The 26399-nt window shown below is 36.6% G+C and overlaps 2 protein-coding genes across 3 annotated transcripts; one reads left to right on the forward strand and one right to left on the reverse strand.

The window, feature by feature from the left end:
- Positions 1-2564: 2564 nt before the first annotated feature.
- On the reverse strand, positions 2565-21927 carry LOC133788226 (nardilysin-like). 2 transcript variants are annotated; one of them, XM_062225616.1, is made up of 19 exons: positions 21449-21927; positions 20885-20960; positions 20719-20765; positions 19895-20007; positions 19248-19321; positions 19016-19111; positions 18816-18935; positions 14145-14378; positions 13352-13500; positions 12937-13093; positions 12330-12479; positions 11804-12183; positions 5556-5705; positions 5223-5405; positions 4716-4919; positions 4514-4620; positions 4035-4188; positions 3457-3578; positions 2565-2993 (listed from the first exon to the last, which is right to left on the reverse strand). In XM_062225616.1, the coding sequence occupies exons 1-19, from the start codon at positions 21782-21784 to the stop codon at positions 2750-2752; spliced, it is 3096 nt and encodes a 1031-aa protein (XP_062081600.1). In that variant the 5' UTR covers positions 21785-21927; the 3' UTR covers positions 2565-2749. The 2 variants fall into 2 exon arrangements, with proteins under 2 accessions (XP_062081600.1, XP_062081602.1); XM_062225618.1 differs by having other exon boundaries at positions 19895-19999; positions 21449-21622.
- A 126-nt stretch (positions 21928-22053) lies between these two features.
- LOC133788227 (uncharacterized) lies at positions 22054-25359 on the forward strand. Its single transcript, XM_062225619.1, has 5 exons — positions 22054-22992; positions 23493-23947; positions 24423-24607; positions 24842-24908; positions 24980-25359. The coding sequence occupies exons 1-5, from the start codon at positions 22101-22103 to the stop codon at positions 25016-25018; spliced, it is 1638 nt and encodes a 545-aa protein (XP_062081603.1). The 5' UTR covers positions 22054-22100; the 3' UTR covers positions 25019-25359.
- Positions 25360-26399: the final 1040 nt, after the last annotated feature.

Consider the following 26399-nt stretch of genomic DNA (forward strand, 5'->3'; position numbering starts at 1 on the left):
TCCAAAATTTAATTTGTCAAAAATACAGAATTCAAATAAGTAATGAGACAAAACATGATGTTGAAAAAAATATAAACTCTACAAAAAAAAATTCATCATTTACCAACAATAAATAAAAAAGAAGATACATTTGAAATATATGAATATGAAAATGGGAATTAGATAAATAAAGTTATCTCAAATAATTTTTAATAGGATAGAGTTATTCCATATTAAGGAGATTATTTAGTTGTTAGATTAAGTTTTTCAATACTATTTCTAATTTCATAACAAAATTACAGTATCAAACCAATTCAATTGTAACTTCTAAACATAGTCTTATTACAGTGTATAATTATTATATGATTGCATATCTCAAAATACATCCATCTCAAAATACCATACATATCAAAATTATGGTACAGATGTTATGCCTATAATTAAACCTCTCTTTAAAAAGATAAAAGAAAAAAGTAGAAGGTCCATAATTAGCACGTTTGGGAAATCCCTTTAATGTCGGTTGTGGGTGATTTATTATTATTATTATTATTATTATTATTATTATTATTATTATTATTATTATTATTATTATTATTATTATTATTATCTCACATGTACAATCCTAGAATCTCATAGTTGTCATTTCTCAGTCTTTTTTTTAAATAATTAAAATAAAAAATGGCAGTAGAAGTGTGTACAATTAGATTATAATATTGAAGTGAAAATGGCTGCATTATTATTTACGAGTAAACCCGTGTAACTTGACCCTCATTTATTTCTAAGGAAGAAAAAAGGAAAAAAAAAAAGCAGAAAGCGAAACTGCACAAATAAAATAAAAAAGACCAATCATTGCAAATGTATAATTAGAGAATTTAATTAGAATTAATTGAAGAGTTTTTTCTTTTATTGTAAACTATTATTATTTCAAAATAGACAGATTGCTGTCTGTTGTTTTCAAAATCTCATTTATGATTTGTTGTTGTCATTGTGTACTTGAATTAAATCGACCTCATATGTCGTTTCATTATAGCCAGAAGCCTTGATTAAACTGATATAAACTTATTTTAGTGTTGATTTTAAAGTGTTCTTTTTTCAAAAAGACTCTTGATCTGATAGACAATTAGAGATAAAGAGAAAGAAGTATACAAATTTGGATATGAACTAATGGAGGAGATTAGTTGGTGGTCCTACCCATGTTAGTAGCACATGCAAATTCCGGATTTGCTGCTTATGAACTTGGTGTTGTTATTCATGCATCCATTTCATTCAGCCTCCAAAAATAGACATTTTTAAAAATAAATAATAACTTTAATTTGGTTCTTATTGACGTAATGACTATTGACTTGCCATAAATAAAGTAGAAATAGACAACGCAAGTTCATTTTCTTTTTGGGTTTTATCTTTCATGTCTCACTAGTATGAAAATAATATATAGTTTTGCCTTCCAAGGTATGAAAAATGAGCAGTTAATTTTTGTCTGTTCTTGCAGAGAATATTATTTTTTCAGTTACTTGTAATTTAATTTTTTTTAACGATAAACCTTTTCTTTTATCACATATTATAAGGTATGAGAACACAAGTTTTAGTTCGTCTATAATTATCTTGTTATAATTTAGGCATGTGTTATTACGTAAGACACCACTGTGAAAGTGACTTCAAATAATCAAATATATAAATTGCAGTTGCAACGAACCAATAATCCAATCAATCATATGGCACCAATTAACTATTGTCAGATTCAAACAATGCAGTGTCTAGCATCTGTCTACAGCCATTGAACTTATTATAACCTCAAATATATATATGACATAAAAATGAATATATATATATATATATATATTTATATATATTCATGTAAATCTAGTAGATTTGTTATACCAACCTATTTGATTAAACTTCTTGTACTTTTGTTGTTTCAACTTTCATCTACCGAAGAGGAAGATAAATAAGCTTTGAAAATAATGTAATCCCAAAGAGTGAAGCAGCCAGTGGCTGCCTCGTGCCTTCCAGCCCCACAAAAGAAGAATCAAGAGGTGGAGATTCGAACAATTTGAGCCATATGATTTGAAATATTTCCTTACCAAACAATGAATTTTAACTCCATTAGAAGAGGCAGATCATGTATTAGAGAAACATAGTTTGGTGTTGAAAAAGCTCCCACACATCATCATCCAGGACAAGGGTTAGATCAAATTTAAGTCCACAAGAAAGCATAGAGATTTTTTTTTAGTAAGTTTGTGTTGTTGGTTAGGGGTGGTTAAGAGTGCCCTTCACAAGGGTTTGTCTTTAATTTTGTTGAGAAGTACGAAGGGCAAAGCTGTTCTTAGCAGATGTTTCGTCACTGTTTTCTTAGAACCAAAAGGAACACTGTTCCAATAGGGACCCCACTTGAGCTCCCACGACGATGCAGCTTTCTATTCATAGACCGTCATTGCCTTCCCCCCACCACGTGATTTACCACTAGATTTGAAAATAAGTTCACTAGTCTTACTCACAAGTCTTCTATCAAAATTCATTCCTTGATCAATATCATGTAGCTTATAATAATTTTGAAAAAAAAAATCACAATTTGCTTTATTGCTAACTTGTAAAAAAATATTTGTTTCATATCAATGTGATATTGAATGTAAATGTATCTATATAGTTCTCTCCTTGGTTTTTAAAGTAACACTGAACCAACTTACAAGTTACAACTTAAAGTCAAAATCAAGCTTTTTTAAAATGTCTTGAGGAAGTAATTCGCTTCACATGCCGACGATGATCATCATTTTCAACAAATGCTTGGATAGAACTTGGATGACATCTTGAAAGCTGCGGCGTCTTCAATGGCTTGCTCAGGCTTCGGTTGCTTCTTGGCCTCTTTCAAGTCGGTGTTGCAACCCCACACCCGAATCGCAAGCCTTCGACACTTGGGAGATGACTGTTGCAAATATGTTTTGTACCAATTGATAACATCACTTTTCTGGATGCTTCCAAGTTCATCTGCTTCCTTCTTTGACAAGTCGAAAATGTATCTGAAAATCAGCAACAATTAAATTAGAATGAGCATTAAAATTTGATAGGAAAGAGAACTAATGTGATTGATGTCATTATCGGTTGTCACACTTTTCATTCTTAGACAACACACGTTATACATTGAAGCACTAAATTAACACAATCTACGACTGACTATTTAGATCCAAATATTATCAGGATTCAGTGGATGAAATCAGGTGGACACTGTCATGTAGGACCCCAGCTTTAAATCATACCAAATATCAATTATGACAAGTTTAAACACCAAGGAGAAAGCATCTAAGCAATAGTGTTCCTATCCACTTAATTCTACACAAATCTGCTCATTACTCCTCAAAAGCAAATAAATAATTGCTCCTACCGCGGAACATTCCTTTCATTGCGGAACAGACGGGATAACATACTAATTTTTATTTCTTAATAACTAAATAGACGGATCAATTACACAGAAATAAAACACACCTTTTATCGACAATCTGATTCCACAGACGATTGGTTTCATACGAAAGAGATGGATCTTTCTCCAATAGCTTCGCCATTAAACCACCTTTGTAATTCTCGAAGGATTCTTTGTCGAGCCCTTCCTGCAACATTAACACTTTTTCAGTAATGAGGATTCTTTTTTATGCAGCACTAGACTTTTTTTCGAGGAACTTAATTACAAAACCTTGTAACATGAATCAAAGTATGTATATTGAGTTTAGATTCATCTACAGAATCATAAGCAAAAAAAATGTTTAAAAAAGAATTAAGATGTCAGCATCATATAGTCATACCATATCTTTCGTATCATATACTTGAGACTTTTTTTTTAAAGATCCAATGCTATGGACCCACACATTGCGATTTGCATAAAATTAAACGTACCTGTTTTTAAAATATATAAAATTTCCAGGGTAGGGTCTAGATAAAAACATTGGTTACTGATAATACACTACCTCACGATGGAATGTTGCAAAGCATGTTATCAGTGCCCAAAAAATTGATAAAAAAAAAAAAAAGAAAGAAAGTCAAAATAATTCATAAACTTGGATACTCACCAACAATTCTTCCAGACCATTTATAAAGTTTTCAATTCTCTCTTGCAAATAAATTGGGCTATACTCAGCTGATTGAACACAGAAACAAAATCCAAAAACACGGTATGTTATCCGAGGGCTACATTCAACAACATAACCAAGCTGTTCCTTTGTCCTGCAATAAGAATACACATAATCAGATTTGAGCATATCAATGAACAACAGTGTCAGCCCAAATTCAATTAAGTACTTAAAATCAAATTTAAACTACTCAGAAATCTGACGCAAAAAAAAAAAGGGAACTAGGCATTATCATATCACATGGTCTGAAGTAAAGAAAATTAAAAGGCGGAAGAAATTTGTTTTCCCCTTTATTGTCACAAAATAGAGTTTTAATAGAAGGCTTTTCGTAGCTTAGCAAGGGTCTCCGGCACAACCACCCTCCCACATGGTCATTTATAGGTAACCCAAAATTTATTACTTTTAGTTTCAGTATTCACCTTAGCTGATTAAACAGTGGTTCTTCCACGATCTCATCAAACAGATCAACCAGTGTTTTCAGTCTAATGGAATCCATCCCCGTGTCCTGCTCAATTTGAAAATAAAGCTGCAATGCAGAACCAAATCAATTTATCAGCTATGAATAAAGAAATAATACATTTGTATTAACCTATAACTTGTAATTATGAAACTATTCATTACCTCTATCACTGAGTTCTTTTCCATCTTGTTCTTCACAGTAACATCTCTAACAAGGTTAGCACTTGCAGGAAGACAGATGACATATTCTTTGTGCCTCAATTCATATGGGAGTGCTTGTGCAAGAAAAACTTCTTTAAATGTATTTGCAATGCCAATTGCTTCTTCTTCTAACAAATTGCCATGGCAGAGGCCCTCAATGTATAGCTGTCCAAAATGAGAAGAGAATGCTGACAAACGTTCATCCAACATCATTCTTTTGGAAATTCTTTTGGAAATCTCAAAGAAAAGAATATCAACAAAATAAATTACTAGATAAAAATGGTTTGTAACAAAAAATAATGTAGCAATTAATTGCACCAGTGGAAAATATTATGAGAAACTATATGCAGGTCTCCATTTAGTTCAAGCTACAGACATGATATGACAAAAAATGTCCTCAATAATGGTGTATTACAAGTCTGTGCTACATACTATTAGGAATGTCTAGTATGCTACATCTTACAGTACCTGTGAACGGAGCTCGGGAATAAATGAATTCAGATCAGTAACAGACAACTGATCTAATAACTGAAGCTTCTCATCTGCATCATAGAAACTCTGACATAAAACTTGCAATCTCAAATATGATGAATGACTCAGAGGCTTCATGTTGGTATTCTTCAATGTTCTCTTCATATCTTCTCTAATGACCTATTAAGTTCAGCATTAGTTTCCTATAGTAAGCCACCATAAAGAATACAATGAAGTTCAGCAAAAAAGGATGTAAAATCTGAACTGAGTAATTGACCACAAATGAACATTGAGTGGAACAATAAAAATGCAAATTCACATTGCATATACCTTGAATCGATCATCAGCTGGCAAGAAACTTTTGGCTGTTGCAAGAAGTTTGGACAACAGAACTGGAAGCTTATCGTTGAAACCATAGACCTTCAACTCCAACTTATCACTTAGAACAGATACAGAAGTTTCCAACTTGGCAATACTGGCCTGCATAGAAAGAAAGAAGATCGGTATTCCTATCACGAACAGATAATGAAAGTTTGCTATACAGAAAAAGGTAAACAACCCGGTGAACTTCCTACAAGAAGAAAGCATTTTAAGTAACAAATCAAGCATGCCAACACAAAAGAAAAAGTCTTGGAAAATATCCCTTATATCAATAGAAAATAGACAGTGTAACTTTATTGCACTTAAAAAACTACAGTAGGGACCTTACTTTTTTAGTGGATTATCTTGGGGAAATTGTTTATCCTAAAAGATCCTGAACATTTTATGTAGAGTTGCCTACTAGAGTCTAGAGCATAGGGTAGATTCAGTGGGAGGAGTTTACATTTTACTTTTAAGCTTTAGCATAAAATTATGATAAGCCTATGACTTATCAGGTTTACCATAGAAGAAATAAATATTCAATAGTTGGTAGACATTTATTTTAATGTGTAAATTGGCATTTATGTTCCTGGGTTGTTTTAATTCTTTTGATCAGTTTTATCCTAGGTGGCATAAGTAGTATAGACCGATGCCTTTAAATAGTATAAGGGGGATCTCTTTCGGGGATTATGAGGATTGTAATGTGAGTTAGCTCAATAGGAGAGACCAAACCTCAAAAGGTTTGGAATAGGAGAGTACAAGCCTCTCGAAAACTTGGGATTGTAATTTGGTTGAGTTGGAATTAAAGTTTTTCTGTGAGGGAATTCATTTACTGTGTGTGCAATATATTCATAGATTGTTCTAATCTAAGAAAAGTCTATCAAATTGGTGCGGTGAGCTGCGGACATGGCGCCCAAAAAACCTGGGGAGAAAGTAGATACCCCATCTGGCATGGAGGATGAAATGGCAGCTCTAACATAGGAGCTTTCGGCAGTCAAAGATTCAGTCCAAGAAATGGGACGGCAGATGCAACAACAACTCCAGGCCTTCCTAGACAACCAAGAATGATCAAGAACGCAGCGAGAACCTCATGAGAGTTCCTCAACGGCAGCAGATCCTAGGGAAAAGGAGAAGGTCGACACAGGACCACGAACAGGAGATAACCAGACGGGGAATGTGCCACGAGACCGGACAGGGGAAAGTGCGCCACGAGACGGGTCTTATTCGGGCAATACATATCGCCATGAGAATCGGGCGAGGAAACTGAAGATGCCAATTTTTGAAGGAGACAATCCAGATGGGTGGATCTTACAAGCTGAGCGCTATTTTTCCTGTCAAAGCTATGATAACGAGGAGAAAATAGAGGCAGCCTTCATCTCGTTTTCTGGAGACGCTTTATTATGGTATCAATGCGAGAGCAAGAAACAAACCATACTCAGTCGGGAAGAGATGAAACGACTAATTCTTCGCCACTTTTGGGATACACAATCTTGGTCACTTTATGAACAATTTTTGGTTGTTCGGCAAGAAGGTTCAGTGGCTGATTTTAGAAAGGCTTTCATCAGGCTGTTAGCACCCTTGGATGACATTCCAACAGAGGTTCAACTGGGTACTTTTCTCAATGGGTTATAGCCATCAATCCGAGCGGAATTACGAGTCTTGCGGTCAAGGAATGTGGATGAAGCCATGGACACGGCCTAGGACATTGAAGACAAGATGAGAACGGCAAACCAATTCCGACAGAGGACTACTAAATACCACCGCACCAGCTTTCAATTTTCGAACACAACTCAAGAAACTCCATCTCTGACCAACTTTGTGCAATCGCGTGGGGATGTGAGGAGGTTAACAGATGCGCAAATTCAATAAAAGAGGCCGAAAGGACTGTGTTTTAAGTGTGATGACAAATGGTCACTGGGCCATCGCTGCAAGAAGAAATAAATGAATGTGTTAATGGTCCCCGAAGAGATAGATGATGCTCCTTCAGATCAAGGCTCGGAAGATACCTCGGAAGAATTGACAGAGTTGGAGTCGACTAAAGTTGAAAAGGTTGTTGAGGTTTCCCTTCAATTCGTGGCTGGTTTGTCCACTAACAAAACTATGAAATTAAAAGGGCAGTTGGGTTCTTGTGACGTGGTAATTTTGATAGATCCAGGTGCAACCCATAATTTCATATCTAAGGAATTAATATCTAAGATGTACATTCCAGTGACAAAGACCAAGGAATATGGAGTAACCATGGGCAACGGAGACTTGATGAAATGTGAGGGTGTGCGCAAAAATCTGAATGTTCATTTCCAAGGCTTAGACATGTGGGATGATTTTCTACCTTTACAATTGGGTAGTGATGATATCATCTTGGGGATGCAATGGCTGTCTACCTTAGGCAGGACCCAAACAGATTGGAAGTTACAAACCATGGAATTCAAAGTTGGGCAGCGGAGTGTGGTTATTTAGGGAGATCCTTCACTTGGGCGTTCATTACTATCCCTTAAAACCATGCTAAAGACCTTACAAACTGAGAAGCAAGGTCTGGTATTGGAGTTGAACCATATCAGTCAGACAGAGGGAAAAATAGAGGAAGTTGCCCTAGAATTTTTATCAGATTTTTGGAAAAACATCACAGCGTTTTTGCCATGCCTAAAGGCCTTCCTCTGGCATGCCTACATGAACACACAATCTCCCTTCAGCCAGGAGTTCCACCCGTTAGTGTTCGTCCCTACCGATACCCTCACTTCCAAAAGGCAGAAATGGAAAAACTGATTTCTGAGATGCTGGCAGCAGGGATAATACAACCCAGCAACAGTCCATTCTCCAGCCCATTTCTTCTTGTCAAGAAAAAAGATGGGTCTTGGAGGTTTTGCGTCGATTATCGAGCATTAAATCGAGTGACAATCGCAGATAAGTACCCAATACCTGTTATTGATGAATTACTTGATGAACTTAATGGTGCTTTAATTTTTTCAAAATTGGATCTTAAATCAAGTTATCATCAAATCCGAGTACGGAAGGAGGACATCCACAAAAATGCTTTCTGCGATGGCCATTGCGAATTTCTAGTAATGCCCTTTGGCCTAACAAACGCCCCAGCCACCTTTCAGTCGCTCATGAACGACATTTTCAGGCCATATTTACAACAGTTTGTGCTCGTTTTCTTTGACGATATCTTGGTATACAGCAAGACAAAGGAGCTGCAGCGACAACATCTAAACACCGTTTTTTCTGTTCTGAGCAGCCACCAATTATTTGTCAACGGAAAGAAGTGCGAATTTGGCAAAACTCAGATTGCTTATCTGGGCCACATCATTTCACAGCAGGGTGTCGCTGTTGATCCTGAGAAAGTTAGTGCCATGTTAAAGTGGTCGGTGCCTCACAACATCAAAAAGCTGCGGGGTTTCTTGGGACTCACAGGGTACTATAAAAAATTCATTGCCAACTATGCCAGAATAGCACAACCATTGACTGATCAGCTCAAAAAGGATCCGTTATTGTGGGGTAATGAAGCTGAATAAGCCTTCCGCAAGTTGCAAGAAGCAATGACCATGGTACCAATTCTAGCTCTACCTGATTTCTCCAAGCCCTTTTATATAAAAACAGGTGCTTCAGGTCATGGGTTGGGTGCTGTCCTACTTCAAGAACAGCGACCAATCACTTTCTTCAGCCAGGTTTTGGGCGCACAAGCTAGGAAGAAATCCATATACGAGAAGGAGCTTATGGCTATTATATTTGCCATTTCCAAATGGCGCCCTTACCTTTTTTGGCCGAAGGTTTTTGATACGAACGGATCAACAAAGTTTGAAATTCCTCCTTGAACAGCGGGTCATTGGTTCGGAATATCAAAGTTGGGTGTCAAAGCTTATGGGAATGAACTTTGATATTGAATACAAACTAGGAGCAATTAATCGTGTGGTCGATGCTCTTTCTACAAGTTGATGGGTCAACTTTGGATACAATGGTGCTTACGGAATGGCAGATTTGGCCTGAATTAGCTGCTGAGTTGTCGGCTAATCCGATGTTGACACAAATTCTGGAGGATATTCAATCAGGCGACAAGGTTCGCCATGGTTTCCATTTGCACAGGGACCTCCTCCACTATAAAAACAGGTTGGTCATCCCAAAAAAATCATAACTCATCCCTAGAATTTTGGAAGAATTTCACAATACACCAGTGGAAGGACATTCAAGCGAGCTGAAGACATACAAAAGACTGGCAGCTGAACTATTGTGGGAAGGGTTGTGTGACGACGTTCACCATTTTGTTCAGCGTTGCATGGTGTGCCAACTGTACAAAATCCTCACTACCTTGCCAGCGGGGCTACTTCAACCGCTTTCTCTTCCAGCACAGGTATGGGACGATATTACGATGGATTTCATAGAAGGGCTCCCTAAATCAGAGGGTTGGGATTCGATGGTTGATCGCCTCTCAAAATATGCTCATTCCATCAAGCTAAAACACCCTTTTTCTGCCCCTTCCGTAGTTGAACAGTTCATGAAGGAGATTGTCCGTCTTCATGGGTTACCGCAGTCCATCATTTCGGATAGGGACCGAATTTTTCTGAGCAATTTTTGGAGCCATCTCTTTAAGCTACAGGGCACTACCCTTAAGAGGAGCACAACTTATCACCCACAAACCGATGGGCAATCTGAAGTACTTAACAGATGCTTGGAAACCTACCTTCGCTGGTTTACATACCAGCAGCCAAAACAGTGGTCCAAATGGCTGGCCTAGGCCGAATACTCCTACAACACTTCCTACCATACTTCTCTCAGGAGTACACCCTTTAAGGCTTTGTATGGAAGAGAACCGCCAGCCCTCGTTCCTTATAAAAAGGGTATTGTAGTAGGTGCTTCAGTGGAAGAAATGCTGGAATCACGAGATGCCATCCTTGACGACCTGAGAATGCATCTGTTACGCGCCCGGTATCGGATGAAGATCCAAGCTGACTTTAAGTGACATCTTGAAGAATTTGCCATCGGTGACAAAGTCTTCCTTAAGCTCCAGCCCTACCGCCAACATTCCCTAGCTAAGCGTCCCAATGAGAAACTTTCTGCCAAATTTTTTGGGCCTTTTCTGGTTGTCCAACGCATAGGCCCGGTTGCTTATCAGCTACAACCAACCACTCCATAATCCATCCCGTCTTCTATGTTTCTCAGCTCCGCCGAGCTATTGGTACTGCCCCATCCAATCCAACGATTCCGCCACAATTAACTTCAGATTTAGAGCTCCGGGTCGAACCAATAGCTGTACTAGACCAGCGTTTTGCTACCCCAGATGCCACAACTCCCTCTGAAGTTCTAATCAAATGGACGTCAATGCCTGACTATGAAGCCACTTGGGAACCTTTTTCCTCCATTACAGAACAATTTCCACTTTTTCACCTTGAGGACTAGGTGAAGGTTCGTAGGTTGATAAGCCTAGGACTTATTAGGTTTACCATAGAAAAAATAAAGTCAATAGTTAGTAGACATTTATTTTAATGTGTAAATTAACATTTATATTCCTGAGTTGTTTTAATTCTTTTGATCAGTTTTATCCTAGGTGGCATAAGTCTTAGTATAGACCGATGCCTTTAAATAGTATAAGGGGGATCTCTTTTGGGGATTTTGAGGATTGTAATGTGAGTTAGCTCAATAGGAGAGACCAAACCTCTAGAAAGTTTGGGATAGGAGAGTACAAGCCTCTCGAAAGCTTGGGATTGTAATTTGATTGAGTTGGAATAAAAGTTTTTCTGTGAGGGAATTCATTTACCATGTGTGCAATATATCCATAGATTGTTCTAATCTAATAAAAGTCTATCAAATTAATAAAGGGGTACTCCCTTTGCCATTTGATATAGACTTGTCTTAGTCATCAATACAGAGGTTTAGTTATTCGAGAGAGCTTAAACTGCTTGGGGAAGACTCTAATGAAGATATTCCTGAGATTAAAATTAAAAAGATATGGAAAATGAGATAAAGTGGTTCACAAGGTTGTAAATACCAATTAAATCATAGATATGGAAGAGCACGCAGCTTCATCACAAACGACATGAAGATACATTCATTAATTTGATTAGTTAAGATTTCAAGGTTGATAATAGTGCTAGAAGCAAGTTAATTCAATCTCTCTACCAAACAACTGACAGCAGATTAAATAAGAAACATGTTTCTGTAAAACCAGATTTGAAATACTAACATAACCAGTTATTGGTATTACCAATAAAAGTTAAGCTGCTAACCTGATATATAATTTCATTTAGCTCATCCTTGAGAAGGTGAATAAACAGTTCAGTCAAAACACAATTCCTTATGTTGTCATATCCACCCTTCAAGTTGATGCGAAAATATGTATTTGCACGAGGAAGTTTGAAAGAGCCATCAAGCTTATACCAGAACTTCATCAATGGCTCATCAAGTATAGATCTCGGAGAAGACACATTTGCAGTATTGTTGGACACATTATCAGCATGGATGGAAAAATTAGAAGGAATGAACACATTCTTTGAAGGAAGATGTAATGAAACATCAACTTCTAGAGGATCCCCCCATAAGTCCATCAAAGAAGAAGATATATCTTCCTCAATGTAACGTGATCCAAACCAGGGTTCGAATTGACAACCTGGGAAAGGTAGAACCAAAAGTTAACATTATGCAGCTCAAACAGTTTAGTATACAAAAAACTTCCAGCATTGTTTGTTTAGACGCAAAATGCATTTTATTTCATTTCTTCACTGTCAAAATAAAATGAAGGTTGAAGGGATTTACCTTCTGACTTGAAGGACTTTGAAACCACATCAATCCTCATGTTTTCAGGTTTGAAGAAACCAATAACATATTTTATCAGGTCCTCATCCCATGTATCGTAAACATAGTCTCCATAGATTACATGCTCCATAGGATAAAGTAGTAAATTCTCTGCAATGAAAAAGTTTCATTATGGTTAACCAAAAACAAATACCAATACCTCAGAACTATAAAATTTTGTGCATTGATATTTCCATGAAAAAGATAAACAAAGTACACTGAAAGAAAATCTGATACTGCATGTGTCTACTCTATTTCAACTATTATCACTACTGTTACAATCAAAATAAACACTTAACAATGCCAATACAGACTATATGCTAAATGAAATTATGTAAAAGAGAGAGGCAATATGTATATAGGTGAGTTAGCAAAGTACACCTTCCTATACACATAAAGATTAAATAATACCCATTGTCCAAGAAACCAAGAGCCACAACATTCTATTACAACACTGGAATTTTCATATGGTAGATGAGCAATAGTGTCATTAAAATCCTAAATCAATTCAAAGGGAAAGAAAACATAAATAAGCAAAGAGGAAAAATGAAAACTAAACAAAGAATACCTGCAAGTTCTGAGGCATAATCATCCTGGGGTTGCTCTTCGGCGAATCTAAATTCCATGTTTCCAATATCCTGGAGTTCCTTAAATATCCATTCTTGTGGAGAAACTTGACGCAATAACTTGAGGTACTGATAAACAAAGCCAATGATCTCGAATATCTACAGAACAGGCAGCGGTTATAGCAATTAAAAGTTAAGAACCATTGGTATAGCATGTAAAAGTAAAAAAAAAAAAGTGTTCTTTAATGACATGTGTTTCCCAGTGAAAATGCATGCAACATAATTGTGAAAGGTATTCCAAATTCAATATTATTTATACAAATTCCTCCAGGAAAAAAAGTGGCATTTTCTTTATAATAAACATATTACTGAACATATAATTTCCAAATCAACTCCATAAGTAAACAAAGATTATACCTTCTCCAAGCCAGAATCAGTGAGGTGTATTGACATCCCAAAAACATAAGCTATTGACGAATGGTGCATGCCTTCATCCCCAACTCCAGCAGATAGAGATGTTGCCCATCCTTTAGCTTTAAGAAAGGAAAGCAAACTTCCTCGACCCTCTGAAACCCCATGACTTAAGAATTCAGAATCAATATTCACACAAACACCATAGACAATGAAAGGCCAAATAGTTATAAATGGATTTATTCAATGAATACGGAATGCAAAAACAGTGATAAAGATCAAGTCGTTTAATTCCTCTTTCAAATGACAGTATTATTTATGATCAACTCTTGATAGTAAAGTTGCCTTTTGTATGGAATGCTTTGACGTATAATGTATTAGAGCCAGAAAAGTATGAGGTACTAAAAAAGTTGCAACTCTAGAACCAACAGCAACCATATACAATTAGCAGCTATAGATTGTCTTATGTACTAATCTTGAATAGCCAAAAAATATATATTTATAAGAAACAGAACTACTATATTCATAAAGATGAAAAATACAAAAGAAAATAGTATAAGAGCATAACCCTCTCAAAATGAAACAAACAGAACAGACGGAAAAAAAAAAAGAGGATAAAATACAGCCCAAGCCCCAACTCAATTACAATAAACCCTCTAATCCAGTTAAAAGATCAGTAAAAAATAACTAAATAATTTCTATTTTATAACCTACAGCAGCCCAAAACTTGATCCTTTCCCATAAACAATTATATCAAACTTCTAAAACACTAGAGAAAGGACATAATGGATTCTCTTACCGTGCCCAAGGATATGAGCTATATAATCTTCGGGTTTCTTCATATACTCTTTACGAAGACATGGCAATGTCCAAGTTAAGTCCAGGATATGAACATCCTTGACAGCTTCTAGCCGATATAGTTTTCCTGATTTCCAGAAGGGAACTTCCACTTTGAACTCCAAATTTACCGGGTGACCTTTTTTAACATTACCAAATAACTCCACAACCCAGTCCTCAAGAACATCAAGAGATTCTGCAGAATTTATATAATACAATAACTAACATCAGTTGAAAATTTCAGTCAGCAATAAATACATATATAACATAAAAACAAAGCATTGTATATCTTAACTTGTGTAAACATCAGCATTCTGTCATTAAACCAACAATAAAAAGAATCTTTCTCCGTACAGAAGTAAAGTTGATTTTTGTAAGACTGAAATGCATGTAGAAGATGGATAGAACTTTAAATACTACATTTGCAGATCTGGAACCGAAAACTATATTACTAAAAAGAAAGCTTCTGACTCCTGGATAGATTGGAATTTTGACAACTACCACCAACAGTTCAAACATCATAATGCAGACAACTCATGATCAACATTTCTTCCATCACAAGATCACAACACTCCCAGGCCCATGATCAATAATAACAAGTGTAGGTTTTGGGGATTAATTCTTCTAATCTAATTTTATTGAAGAATAGAAAGGCCAATGTATAAGCAGATTACAATGTATACAAGATAGCTAAAAAGGAAAGGAAAGAAATAAATATTACAACCTATGCTTAGCTGTACAACACACCCCAGATATTTACACATATGCTATCCCTATTTCTACACTCCTTCAAGCTGAGTTGTATATGTTATACAAACCCAGCTTGGAATTAAATTTTTCAAAACTCGTTCTTGGTAGGGCCTTTGTTAGGATGTCGACAATCTGTTTCTTTGTGGAAATGTAGTTGAGCTCAATGACCTTTGAATTTACTTTCCCAAAAATAAAGTGTCGGTCTATTTCAACATGTTTAGTTCTATCATGGTGAATCAGATTCTTAGCAATGTTGATTGCAGCTTGACTATCACTGTACATCTTAAATGACTCAAGAGAGTCAATTCTCAACTCATTCACCTTTTGAGCCACATTTTTTCACATATACCTAAGGCTAAAGCATGATATTCCGACTCTGGACTACTCCTTGAGACCACAAACTGCTTTTTGTTGTGCCAAGTGACTAAATTACCCCATACATAGGTGCAATAACCACCGGTTGATCGTCTGTCAGTCAGCTCTCCAGCCCAACTAGAATCTGTGTAGACTTCTAAGTCTCGATTGTTGTGCTTTCTGAAGTGCAAACCGAGACCTATTGTCATTTTCAAATATCGTCGAATACGAAGAATTGCTTCCAAGTGCTCCTCGAAAAGATCGTGCATATGTTGGCTTACCATGCTGACAGAGAAAGCAATATCAAGTCTAGTATGAGAGAGATAGATTAGTTTCCCCACTAATCTTTAATAACTCCCCCTCTCTACTAGAGTTGAATCCTCAATTCGAATTGCTTTCACGTTTAGATCCATTGGAGTGTCAACAGGCTTACTCCCAATCATTTCAGTTTCTTTTAAAAGGCTTAGGATATACTTTCGTTGAGATATAACAATTCTATTTTTGGATCAGGCTACTTCCATTCCAAGAAAGTATTTGAGGGGTCCTAAATTTTTTATTTCAAACTCCGAGGCAAGAAGTCTTTTGAGATTTGAAATTTCGCATGAATCATCTCCAGTTAGGATTATGTCATCCACATAAACAATGAGAATTGTCATCTTCCCGGTTGAAGAGAACTTACAAACAGGGTATGATCAACCTGGCTTTGAGTATATCCATGTTTAATAACTGACTTTGCAAATCTATCAAACCATGACCGAGGTGACTGTTTCAAGCCTTAAAGAGATCTGAGAAGTTTGCACACTACTCAACCACTAGAGTATTTTTTTATCCCAGGTGAAATAGACTTCTTCGAGTTCCCCATTCAAGAAGGCATTTTTTACATCCAACTGATATAAGGGCCAATCACAATTTACACCAAGTAATGACAAAACTCTTATTGTATTAAGCTTGGCAACGGGAGCAAAGGTCTTCTGATAGTCAACACCATATGATTGAGTGAACCCTTTCGCGACCAACTGAGCCTTGAATCTGTTGATACTCCCATTTGAGTTATACTTGACGGTGAAAATCTACTTACAACCAACTGTCCGCTTTCCTTGAGGTAACTCTGTGAGAACCCAAGCACCATTTTTCTCAAGAGCATTGATTTCTTCATCGACTGCAACCTTCCATTTAGGATCTTTCAAGGCCTCATAAATGTCTGCAGGAATCTGAATAAGATCAAGGGAAGAGACAAAGGCTCGGTATATAGGTGTTAGTTTCCCATAAGCAACATATTTCTCTATTGGGTAATTAGTACAAGTTCTAACACCCTTTTGAAGAGCAATAGGCAACTCCATGTCATCAATAGTAGGAGAAACTAACTCACGAGTCATAGAGTCCTTACCTTCATGATTTTCAAGGTCGCGAGATCTCGGATGAGTGTTTGAATTGTAATACCATTTAGATATGGGAATGTTGCGAGTAACAGATTTCTTGGGGTTTTGAATTGTAATACACAGCTAGGCATACGATTTATGAGATAGGTGGCTGAGTATGACTTCTCCCAAAACTGTTTAGGAACATGATTTGAAAACATGATGGATTTAGAAACTTCAAGATGTCTGTTTTTTCTCTCAGCCACCCCATTTTGCTGTGGAGTATCAACACATGAACTAATATGAACAATCCCTTGCTCTAACAAGTATGGACCAAGAATAGAGTTAAAATATTCCTACCCATTGTCAGTTTTCAAAATTTGGATTGTTTGGTTGAATTGATTTTGAATCATGGAATGAAATTTTTCAAAGATAGAAGCAATTTATGATTTTTCTTTCATGAGAAAAGTCCATGTTGTCCTAGTGTGATCATCGATAAAGGATATGAACCATCTAGATCCATTGATATTTGTTAGTCGCGAGGGTCCCCAAATATTACTATGTATCATTGAAAAAGGTTTTGAAGGTTTATAAGAAAAACTGGGATAAGAGTTTCGAGTGTGTTTAGCAAGTTGACAAGCTAGCTTCACAATGAAAGATTTTTGGTCGTTTGTGGATAAGTAACTGAGGAAAGAGTTTTTCAAGATAACCAAAATTTGGATGTACAAGGCGAAAATACCACAACATGATAACATTGTCATTTGAAACAGACAGAATGAGAAACATAATTGAAATGGTCACCACAACTTGATTTGTGAACTTGTTTACTTTGAGGAGAATCCTTGAGAATATAGAGTCCATCATGCATTTCAGCCCTGGCAATCACCTTCGTTGAGCCCACAACCTGAAATTCACAAAGATTTGGATAGAATTTAGACACAATTTACGTCTCTTGTGAGTTTGCTTATTGAGAGAAGATTGCAACTTAATTTAGGGACAAATAAAACAAATGAAAGGAGAAGATCATCTGATAATTTTACAGAACCAATCCCCATCACTTTTGAGAGGGATCCATCGACAATTCTGACTGTGGGGCAATGAGCACATTGTTTGAAGATGGTGAAGACTTGTAAATCACCCGTCACGTGGTCAAAAGCCCCAGAATCCACTATTCAAAGACCTTTGTTGGCGGATGCAGTGAATGTGTGAGATGAAGAACCTAGATGACACATTATACTGACATTTGCCTCAATTGTATGTGGTCGTGGCTGCTACATAAAATGTCGAAGAGGGTTCGAAGGTGTTTTGAGAGGTGGCAAACTTTGTTCCTTAGAGATGTGACTGACTTTGTGATGGTTGGTAGAGAGCTCCCATGAAGTTGAACAAATTTCTGAGATTGATTGGCTAAGGCTAAGATTGAGCAGCCATGAAATTTGGAGATTGAATTTTCATGATGAATGGGCAGCAGAGAAGGGTGTATGAATGAGCAGCAGAAAAAAAAGATGTTTATGAACTAAAAATAGATAGAGAAAACTTATAGCACAAAAATGCAACTTTTTGATGAAATGGTGGGAGAACCCGAGATGAAGAGTCATAGTCAAAGCAGGAAGTGCCGAGGAGGAAGACGCCGAAGAAAGGTGGCTAGCGACGCTGTCACCCGCCTACACGCGCGCGCGTGGGAGAAGACGCCGGGGAGTGTGGCGGCGCATGTGACTCACGCGCCACTCTTCTGGACCCCAAACTTTGGGGTTTTGCTGATCGGAGTTGGGGCAAGCTTTCTGGGTAGGAGGTGAGATTAGAAAACAACTCTAAAAATGATTTCTAAGTTTGAGCCTCAAAGAACTAAACCCTAATTTTTTTTTAAAGAAATGGCAGAAAAAAAATTGAAAAGATTCCCAATTTTGGACTACAAATGCTCTGATACCATGTAGGTTTTGGGGATTAATTCTTCTAATATGATTTTATAGAAAGGCCAATATATAGCCAGATTACAATGTACAAGATAGCTAAAAATGAAAGAAATAAATATTACAACTTATGTTTAGCTGTACAACACACCCTAAGTATTTACACATACTATTACTATTTCTACAACAAGAAACAAATATAACTCTAAGAGCATGATGAAAATGACTAATGCATCATAAATATATAGGGAATAATTACTACACCTCCACCAATGACAACTAGCTTCATCAATCCACCATGGTAATAATCATTGTACAGCTGCAATATGTGGTTCCGCAAGTCAATTCCCTTCTCCATGGCATCGACAAGGCTCTTCTTATTCCCTAACAATAAAAACAATAGTATCTTTAGACAAACACATATCCTTTTAAGGATAAAACAAATCATACAGTTTCAAACATACCCCAAAAAAATCTGTTAAAAGGATGACCACTGGTTGATGTATGGCACTGAAGTTGTTGAAGGCGGCAAGCATCATTTTGTAAAACCTGGTTAAACTCTGTTCCATTTTGTTTAACAGTGGGGTGTTTATTCAGCAACAGAAACACATCAGTATTTTTGTTGTTATCCTTGACTCTTTATTTATTTTAAGAAAAAAAATTGAGGCAGTACACTTGGGTAAGATTAGCACGTACCAGAATCTACAGCCTGCACTTCTCGTTCCATCGCTTCTATTTTCACTAAAGGTGAAACAAAAAACTGAGAAAACCTGATGAGACAACGTTACAAATAGCTGTTAAACCAACCTCTCGATTTGAATTTCAAACAAAGAAACTCAACATCTGGAAATGCAAAATGTGCATAATGAGAATCACAGAAACTATAGGGCCTTTTAAAGTTAATATATACATAACCAACACCTTCATTTTGTTAAATGTACAGTGATGCAACAGAAACTATGACAAGCCAACAAAAAAGTTGATTAGAATTCATTGATATTTTTTAAATAAATTTTTTAGGATTTTGAAACTCATTATTGATTGCTTGCTTTCTAAGCCTTCTCCAATTCAAAAGTTTTCTGCTCAACTATCCTTCATCTTGAAATATGATTTTAGTTCTTTTACTCTTCGGAATAGACATACCAGAATGCAAAATCATTTTACCTCAAATAAGACCACATTCACGCTAATCTATCAGCAAAGAAAAAGATGTAATGCTAATAGGGGAAGATTTAGGAAAGACTACAAACCAACTTCATCCACGCAATTTTTTTTTTTTTTAAATAAAGTGAAAGCAAAAACTTTGTTACCAATAGCCAGTGCAAGAGAAAATCAACATTTACCTTCTCAAAGCACCCCTAAGGAACTCCCGTTTCACTTCAAAATGGTAGCAGGTGTGCTCTGTTTCTGTGTATGCATTTGATGCTCCTCCATGCTTGGACAGGTAACTATCATACTAGCAAAGGAAAGTGTCAATCTGGTAGCCAACCTATTATAACCTTGTCACGCCCCTATACTATATTTTCATATGATAAGCAACATGAATAAAATGCTGTCCAATTAAAAGAAACTAATATAAAATTATTCAATAGATAATAGATACATTGGACAAAAAAAAAAGAAAGATGAAAGAAGGATAACAATTGTGTACCACATGAACCTACTTAGCCACTTATACATAAATATGACCTATCTAAAATGAAAAAAAAATTGCCCTTACTCTTCATGTTAGGCGAGAATCATATTTTTTAAATATTATATGAAGTTAATCTCAATAACAAAATATCCGTTTTTCATCACTACTATGACTTAAGCATCAAAATAAGTAAAAATATGGAGAGAATAAGAACCAATTCTAAATATTCCCTTTTCCTTTGAAAGATAGAGTTAGGCCTTGTTTGTATCTTGAATTTTACCAAGGAAACATTTTATGAGGGAAAAGAGTAGAGAAAAATGGAAGAAAATATGTTTCTAAAATTTCATAAGAGACTTTGTGCTAATACTTTTTCTTTTTAGATATATTTATAATTGTGCTAAATTTATAAAATTATAATACATCTATATTTAATTTTTTTTTCCAAACATGAGAAAATAAAATCCTTTGGAAATCGTTTTTTTCCTCATTAAATCCAAGAAAGGTTAAAGTAAGCTGAATGGATAAACAAACCTCGTTCTCATCAGGAAATTCCGTACTCCCCATAAACAGCATATGTTCTGCAGAATATACAAATTTTAGAATATCTATGCATATCAATATATAAAACTACTTCATATAGTTGTTATTCTTCTCTCTTTGCAATTGCTCCCCCTCCCCAATAAAACAAAAAACTAACCGAGAAAGTGTGCAAGCCCTTGCGCATCAACCGGGTCGGAGAAGCTGCCCATTCCTACACACATAGCAGCTGCTGCCTGTACAAAAAAGGTACTAATAAAACGAATACAAGAAACTAAACCACACTTAATATTCCAGGAAATAAACATCGAACAAAATTGGATACAAAAATACTGGTAATAAAATATGAGCATGGACAAGTAAGTGTAACACAAATGCCGCAGTGCTTAGATAAAAACACCATAAACTCCCGTCCCATAACATTTAGATACAAAACAATGTACATGATAGTTGTTTGTGGTAATAAGAAATGAACACTTGGGTTGCTGCAAAATCCTTATTAAATAAAACAACATTCGAAGCTTACAGCTTCAAGGGGTTAGAAGCATATAGCACATTGGAAACCCAACTTCCCAATTGAAAGCCAGTGCAACCAAGCAAATGTATTGAAGGTTTATGAAGATTTGAACACTTATTCAATGTCAAATTGGTGTTGCAGCAAGTTTTTTTTTTAATCTCAAAAGAGAGAGAGAGAGAGAGAGCGAGAGAGAGAGAGAAAATAAACCTTCTTGGTTTGAGAAGCTCCTCCATTTCCTTTCCCATTCTCACATTCATCATCTTCTTCGGCATCTTCATCGTCGTCGTCATCTTCGTCATCGTCGTCCTCTTCGTCATCTTCTTCTTCACTGTCCTCGCCTTCCTCTCCATCACAGTCTTCTTCTTCACAATCCATTGCTTCTGCTTCGTTGTTATCGGGAGGCCCATCCGGGTAAATCTCGGGATCGTGAACAAGCAATGCAGAGAGGCCATTTTCGAGCTTGATAACTCTGTACAACCGGCTATCGTTCGGAGACTTTATGACGATATCGTCGGAGGAGAAGGTGCAGCGACCAGTAGCCATTGTTGTACGGCGAGGGAGAGAGAGAGACAGTGTATTTCTCTTTGGAACAGTACGAGTCTGTCGACTGCGAAGGTAATGGAATTTGATTCTTTTCTTCGAGGGTTGTTGGCAGAAGAGCGAAGACGACGCTTTTAGCGGCTTTAGAAGCCTTGTTGTGTGTCCGTGTTTTGTATAAACGACGTGCCGTTTAATTGTCTGTGACCAATTAAACGAGATGTCGTTTTTAACACCATCACCAAGATGATTAGAAGTAAAGAAAGAAGAAAGAAAAGAAAAGAGAGACCTGTTTTGTTGATGAAAGGTTTGAGAGTGAGCCATGGATGTTTCACGGTGGATTCTGGAGTTTCTTATTCGAAGCCCTGACAACGATAGGTTAGCCAAGAGAGCCCTCTCGGTTATGCCCATTCCCAACCACGACTTGCGCTTGAAGAAGATTGTGCTCCTTCGGACCATCGAGTGCGAGGTTTCCGACGCATTGGTCACCGAATCCATTCTCCAAAATCTGGAATTGGTGGAGGAGTTGGATTCCAGGCACGAAGAAGGCGCGGCCATCGCCATGGTGGACTCTATGAAAGCTGCTTATTGTGCCGTGGCTTTGGAGTGTACGGTGAAGTTTTTGGTGAGCGGTGGGGGAAAGCCTGGTGAGAAATATTTGAACGCGCTGGACCGGATTTGGAGAGGGAGGGTCCGTCAATTGGAGAATTCTGGGAAGAGTAATTTGCTAACGGTGGATTTGAAGAGGTGTTGGGATGAGGTTGAGAAGGCCATTTGGGACGATGGTGTGTGTAAGAAACTTTTGGGTATGAATACTCGGAATGAGGCTGTGAGATTGGTTTTGGAGTACTTGAAAGAGGCTTGGACGTTAATGGGTCCTTCGTTTGTGGAGTGGGCAGCAAAATTGACCGCCGAGCAGAGAGGTCTGGTGCGTTCCGGAGATGGTGGGGTTGGGAGTAGAGTGGTGGAGAGTTCGGAGAATGAACCGGAAGTGGGTAACGAAGAAGTGGATAGGGTGGCCGAAATGCGTGAACCGGTGGCTGCGAAGTTGGCCAGTCCTGGTGGAAGGTTGAGTGTGAGCGGTATGCTTGAATTGGCAAACGAACTCAGGGCCCAGAAAGATGTGAGAGAACCGGGTAATGATCAGGTTTGCGATAAAGATGTAGATTTTGCTGTCACTTTGCCTGATTTTAGACCTTCCACCGTTGTTAAAGGTACCATATTCTCATCTTCCCTGAAAAGAGATAGAATTTTCATGCTTGTAGACAAAACTTAGAAACTAGTGTTTAAGAAGAAAAGTGAGAGAGAAATTCTTTGAATGAGCATAAAGCTGCTTAACTCAAGAAAACTGAGAGTAGACTGAGCTTTCATATAGTTTGAGCTTTTGTATTCGTACAGCTTAGTCATGGAACATACAACATTCTTCTAACAGAAACTATAACAGCATAGCAGACATCTCCACAAATTTAGGCGAACTGTCCTAACAACTTAACAGATTCTAAAACTGAATCAGATTAACTCCAGTTCAACTGGACATTTGACCTTGTTTTGGTCTTCTGTTCTTTGTTACAAATCTTTCTATAATAGAATCTGTATGTGTGGACGCTTTAATGTTTGCTTTTATCTTTCTTGAAAATTATTAGGATTTAATTTTCTATGCTTGAGATTTGTATATCAAATGTAGTTTTCGTTTAGAAATTGTTTATGGTTACAGAAATTCAGAGGGAAAAGGTGGTGACCAGAAACAAGCAAGTTGCTTTCAACAAGAGACGCAGAGGACCTGTCAGGATTAGTGAAGTTGAAGATTTACATACAAATGAATCCGAAAAGTGTAATTCCATCCCGACCCCTGAAGTTAATAGAGTACGAGAAACACTTAAATCTAGTACTCAGGAATTACGAGCGCTCGTGAAAGACCCACTTCCGGAGGCATTACGAGCAGCTGAAGCTGTAGCTTCTGACTTGGCAACAAAGAATGTGGGCCATGAGCACCCTGTAGAAAGCCAGAAAGAAACAGAAGCAAGTGCAGCAACAAATCCATCTGTTGAACAAAGCACCAAACATGTTCAATCTAGTGATGCTAATCTCAGTAAGCCATCGTGCAGTCATCAGGATAATGTTCCTCAACCCAGCTTGATGGCTCGCAATAGCACTGCCCACACATACGAGGTACTTCAATTCCATTCAACTCAGGCTTCAGTGTAGTGAGTACTGGAAATATGATTTAACCAAAAATAAATTACTGAAACATAAAATTCTCTTCAGGTTGCTTTCTTATGCACAAAAATCTTGTTTGTAATTTTCATTTTGTGCCATCTTACTGTATACTGTTTTAATTGATTTATATTTGTCATAAGTTGAATGGAAAAATACCAAGCAGATAACTTCTATAATGGGTTATGCCCATGTGAATCCGTGATTGAAGTGTTTCTCGGATAGTCCCCATGTTGGCTGTCATACGATGGATGGTGACAGTCATGAACAGAATGTTAGTGCTAAATGCATTTAATGTACATTTGTGTTAATGTTTCTATTGAATTTAGCTTCCCCCCTTTTTCACTTGTCTGTTTAATAAGAACACAAGATCAAGTTTCCGTTACAATTTATAGATAATCTTCTAAAATCCTGCGTCTTGTTCTTGCAGTGGGATGATTCGATTGATGATGACTCTAATACACCGGTGAAAAGGAGCAAACTTCACCTACCTAGCCCAAAGATAAAGGTTGTTTCTCCACTAAAGAAGTATGCTCCTACAAAATTTTTAAAGAGAAGAAAAGTTAAGAGGTGGTCACTGCTGGAGGAAGACACTCTAAGGGATGGCGTGAATAAGTTAGTCCTTTTTAGATCTTGCACATGCATTATTATTCATTTTAACTGCTGCTCGTACTTATCAAAAAGGATATCCAGCCATATGCTGCAGAAAGTTTCTTGATATATTCATAATTAATCAGAATCAAAAGCAAAATGTCTGTTCTTTCATAATGTTAAGTAAAAAGCAGGATGCAGTATATTATTTTGTATGCTCTGAATTCCTATCTTTATAATTGCTGTCTTGTCATGAAGGTACGGTAGGGGAAATTGGAAGCTTATCCTTAATAGCTACCGTGATATATTCGAGGAGAGAACAGAGGTAAACTTGTGGAACTTGTATGTTTTGTCTTGTGTTACATTCCAGTCTATTTAAAGATGGTTTTTGTATAGGTAGATTTGAAGGACAAATGGAGAAATATGACTCGATAATGACACAACATTGACAGTCTTGGCAACAGAGGATTTGACTAGCACATCTACAATCTAACCTCCTTTTCACTCTTTTAAATTTGATATGGCCATGGTGTTGACACTCCCGAACAGGCTTGAGAAGAGGTTTCTCTTGTATAGTTAGTTTTGTTTTGGGGTTCAACAAACACTTTCTAATTCTTATATATGATTGTACTATGTGAACCCTATACAGATACAGTCAGCTAGTTAGTATATGTAGTTGTATTTTATTCTTCGGATGTACCTCTTTAGGTTTAACTTCCATGTCAGCAGCAGCAGCCTCATATAATGAATCATGGTTGAATGGAAACTGATTGTTACTTGGACTCTCTCTTCAATCAAAGTTACCGTTTTTGTGTACCTAGTCATTTGTATATGTGATCCAATGAATGAAAATCTTCCCTTGTTATATAAACTGCTTATTTCTCTTCTTGATACATGGCCAACACTTAAAAGATGGAGCAATCAAAGTCTCATCAAAACATAATGATACAAATGATAATAGATTTTTGCTTTGTTCTATAGATGCTTTTTCAGCATTTCTAATTGCATTATCATTTTCTTTGAAGTATTGCTAAGGGACACCGATGGCGTCCAATACCATAAGAATGTGACATCTCGCTATTGGTGCAATTCAATATCAGGTCTCACATATTTTAATTTAATAAGTATTATGGAGTATTGCTAACCAGTCATAGAGTGTCATCTCATGTGGTGTTGGACACCTTAAGATATCAAATAACAACACTCTTTCTTTAACAAACTCATTTGGGCTCATTGTGAAACAAACTTTTGATTGAAATGCATGGTTTAAGACCTTTTCTTATTTATATGATTAAAGATCTATCCATGAATAAAATAGTCTTCCAATTTTTTGTTAGTCTAGTACTAACTACAAGTTATGTGTGGTTGCCAACTGTCAACTCGTGTTCAGACGATGATCTATGAAAATTAACATGCAAATATGCGTGGTCGAATCAAGTAATATATGATAAGTAGAGTGTCGATCCCACGAAGACTGTTTTCCAAATACCACTAATTGTTCTTTAACTTTCTATTTAGTGGATTAAAATTATGATGAAAAGAATAAAATTAAAGTGAATACTCTAACTTATGAACAGAAATTAAATAACTAGAAACAAAACAATGAATCAACTGATCAAAAATCAATAATAAAAAGCCTAGGAATTAATTTCATCAACTATTTATTCTATTAATTTTAATAATCAATTCCAAATCTCTTCTTTCTATTCTAATAGCAGGTTAATATAATCGATTCCTATTATTTTTCAAGATATAAGATCTCAATTTATATGCAGGTTTCTACATTTCTGTGATAAACTTGAACATATAGAAGGCA

This window comes from Humulus lupulus, chromosome 7 (genome assembly GCF_963169125.1).
Source record: "Humulus lupulus chromosome 7, drHumLupu1.1, whole genome shotgun sequence".
In the NCBI taxonomy this organism is placed as follows: Eukaryota; Viridiplantae; Streptophyta; class Magnoliopsida; order Rosales; family Cannabaceae; genus Humulus; species Humulus lupulus.

Coding starts and splice junctions, on each gene's coding strand:
- LOC133788226 (XM_062225616.1), bottom strand. CDS start 21,784: ATGGCTACTGGTCGCTGCACCTTCTCCTCCGACGATATCGTCATAAAG. Junction 5,406..5,555: donor CAGCTGATGATCGATTCAAG/GTATATGCAATG, acceptor TGAACTTAATAG/GTCATTAGAGAAGATATGAA. Junction 3,579..4,034: donor ATGGTCTGGAAGAATTGTTG/GTGAGTATCCAA, acceptor TTAATGTTGCAG/GAAGGGCTCGACAAAGAATC.
- LOC133788227 (XM_062225619.1), top strand. CDS start 22,101: ATGGATGTTTCACGGTGGATTCTGGAGTTTCTTATTCGAAGCCCTGAC. Junction 22,993..23,492: donor ACCTTCCACCGTTGTTAAAG/GTACCATATTCT, acceptor TTATGGTTACAG/AAATTCAGAGGGAAAAGGTG. Junction 23,948..24,422: donor GCACTGCCCACACATACGAG/GTACTTCAATTC, acceptor TTGTTCTTGCAG/TGGGATGATTCGATTGATGA.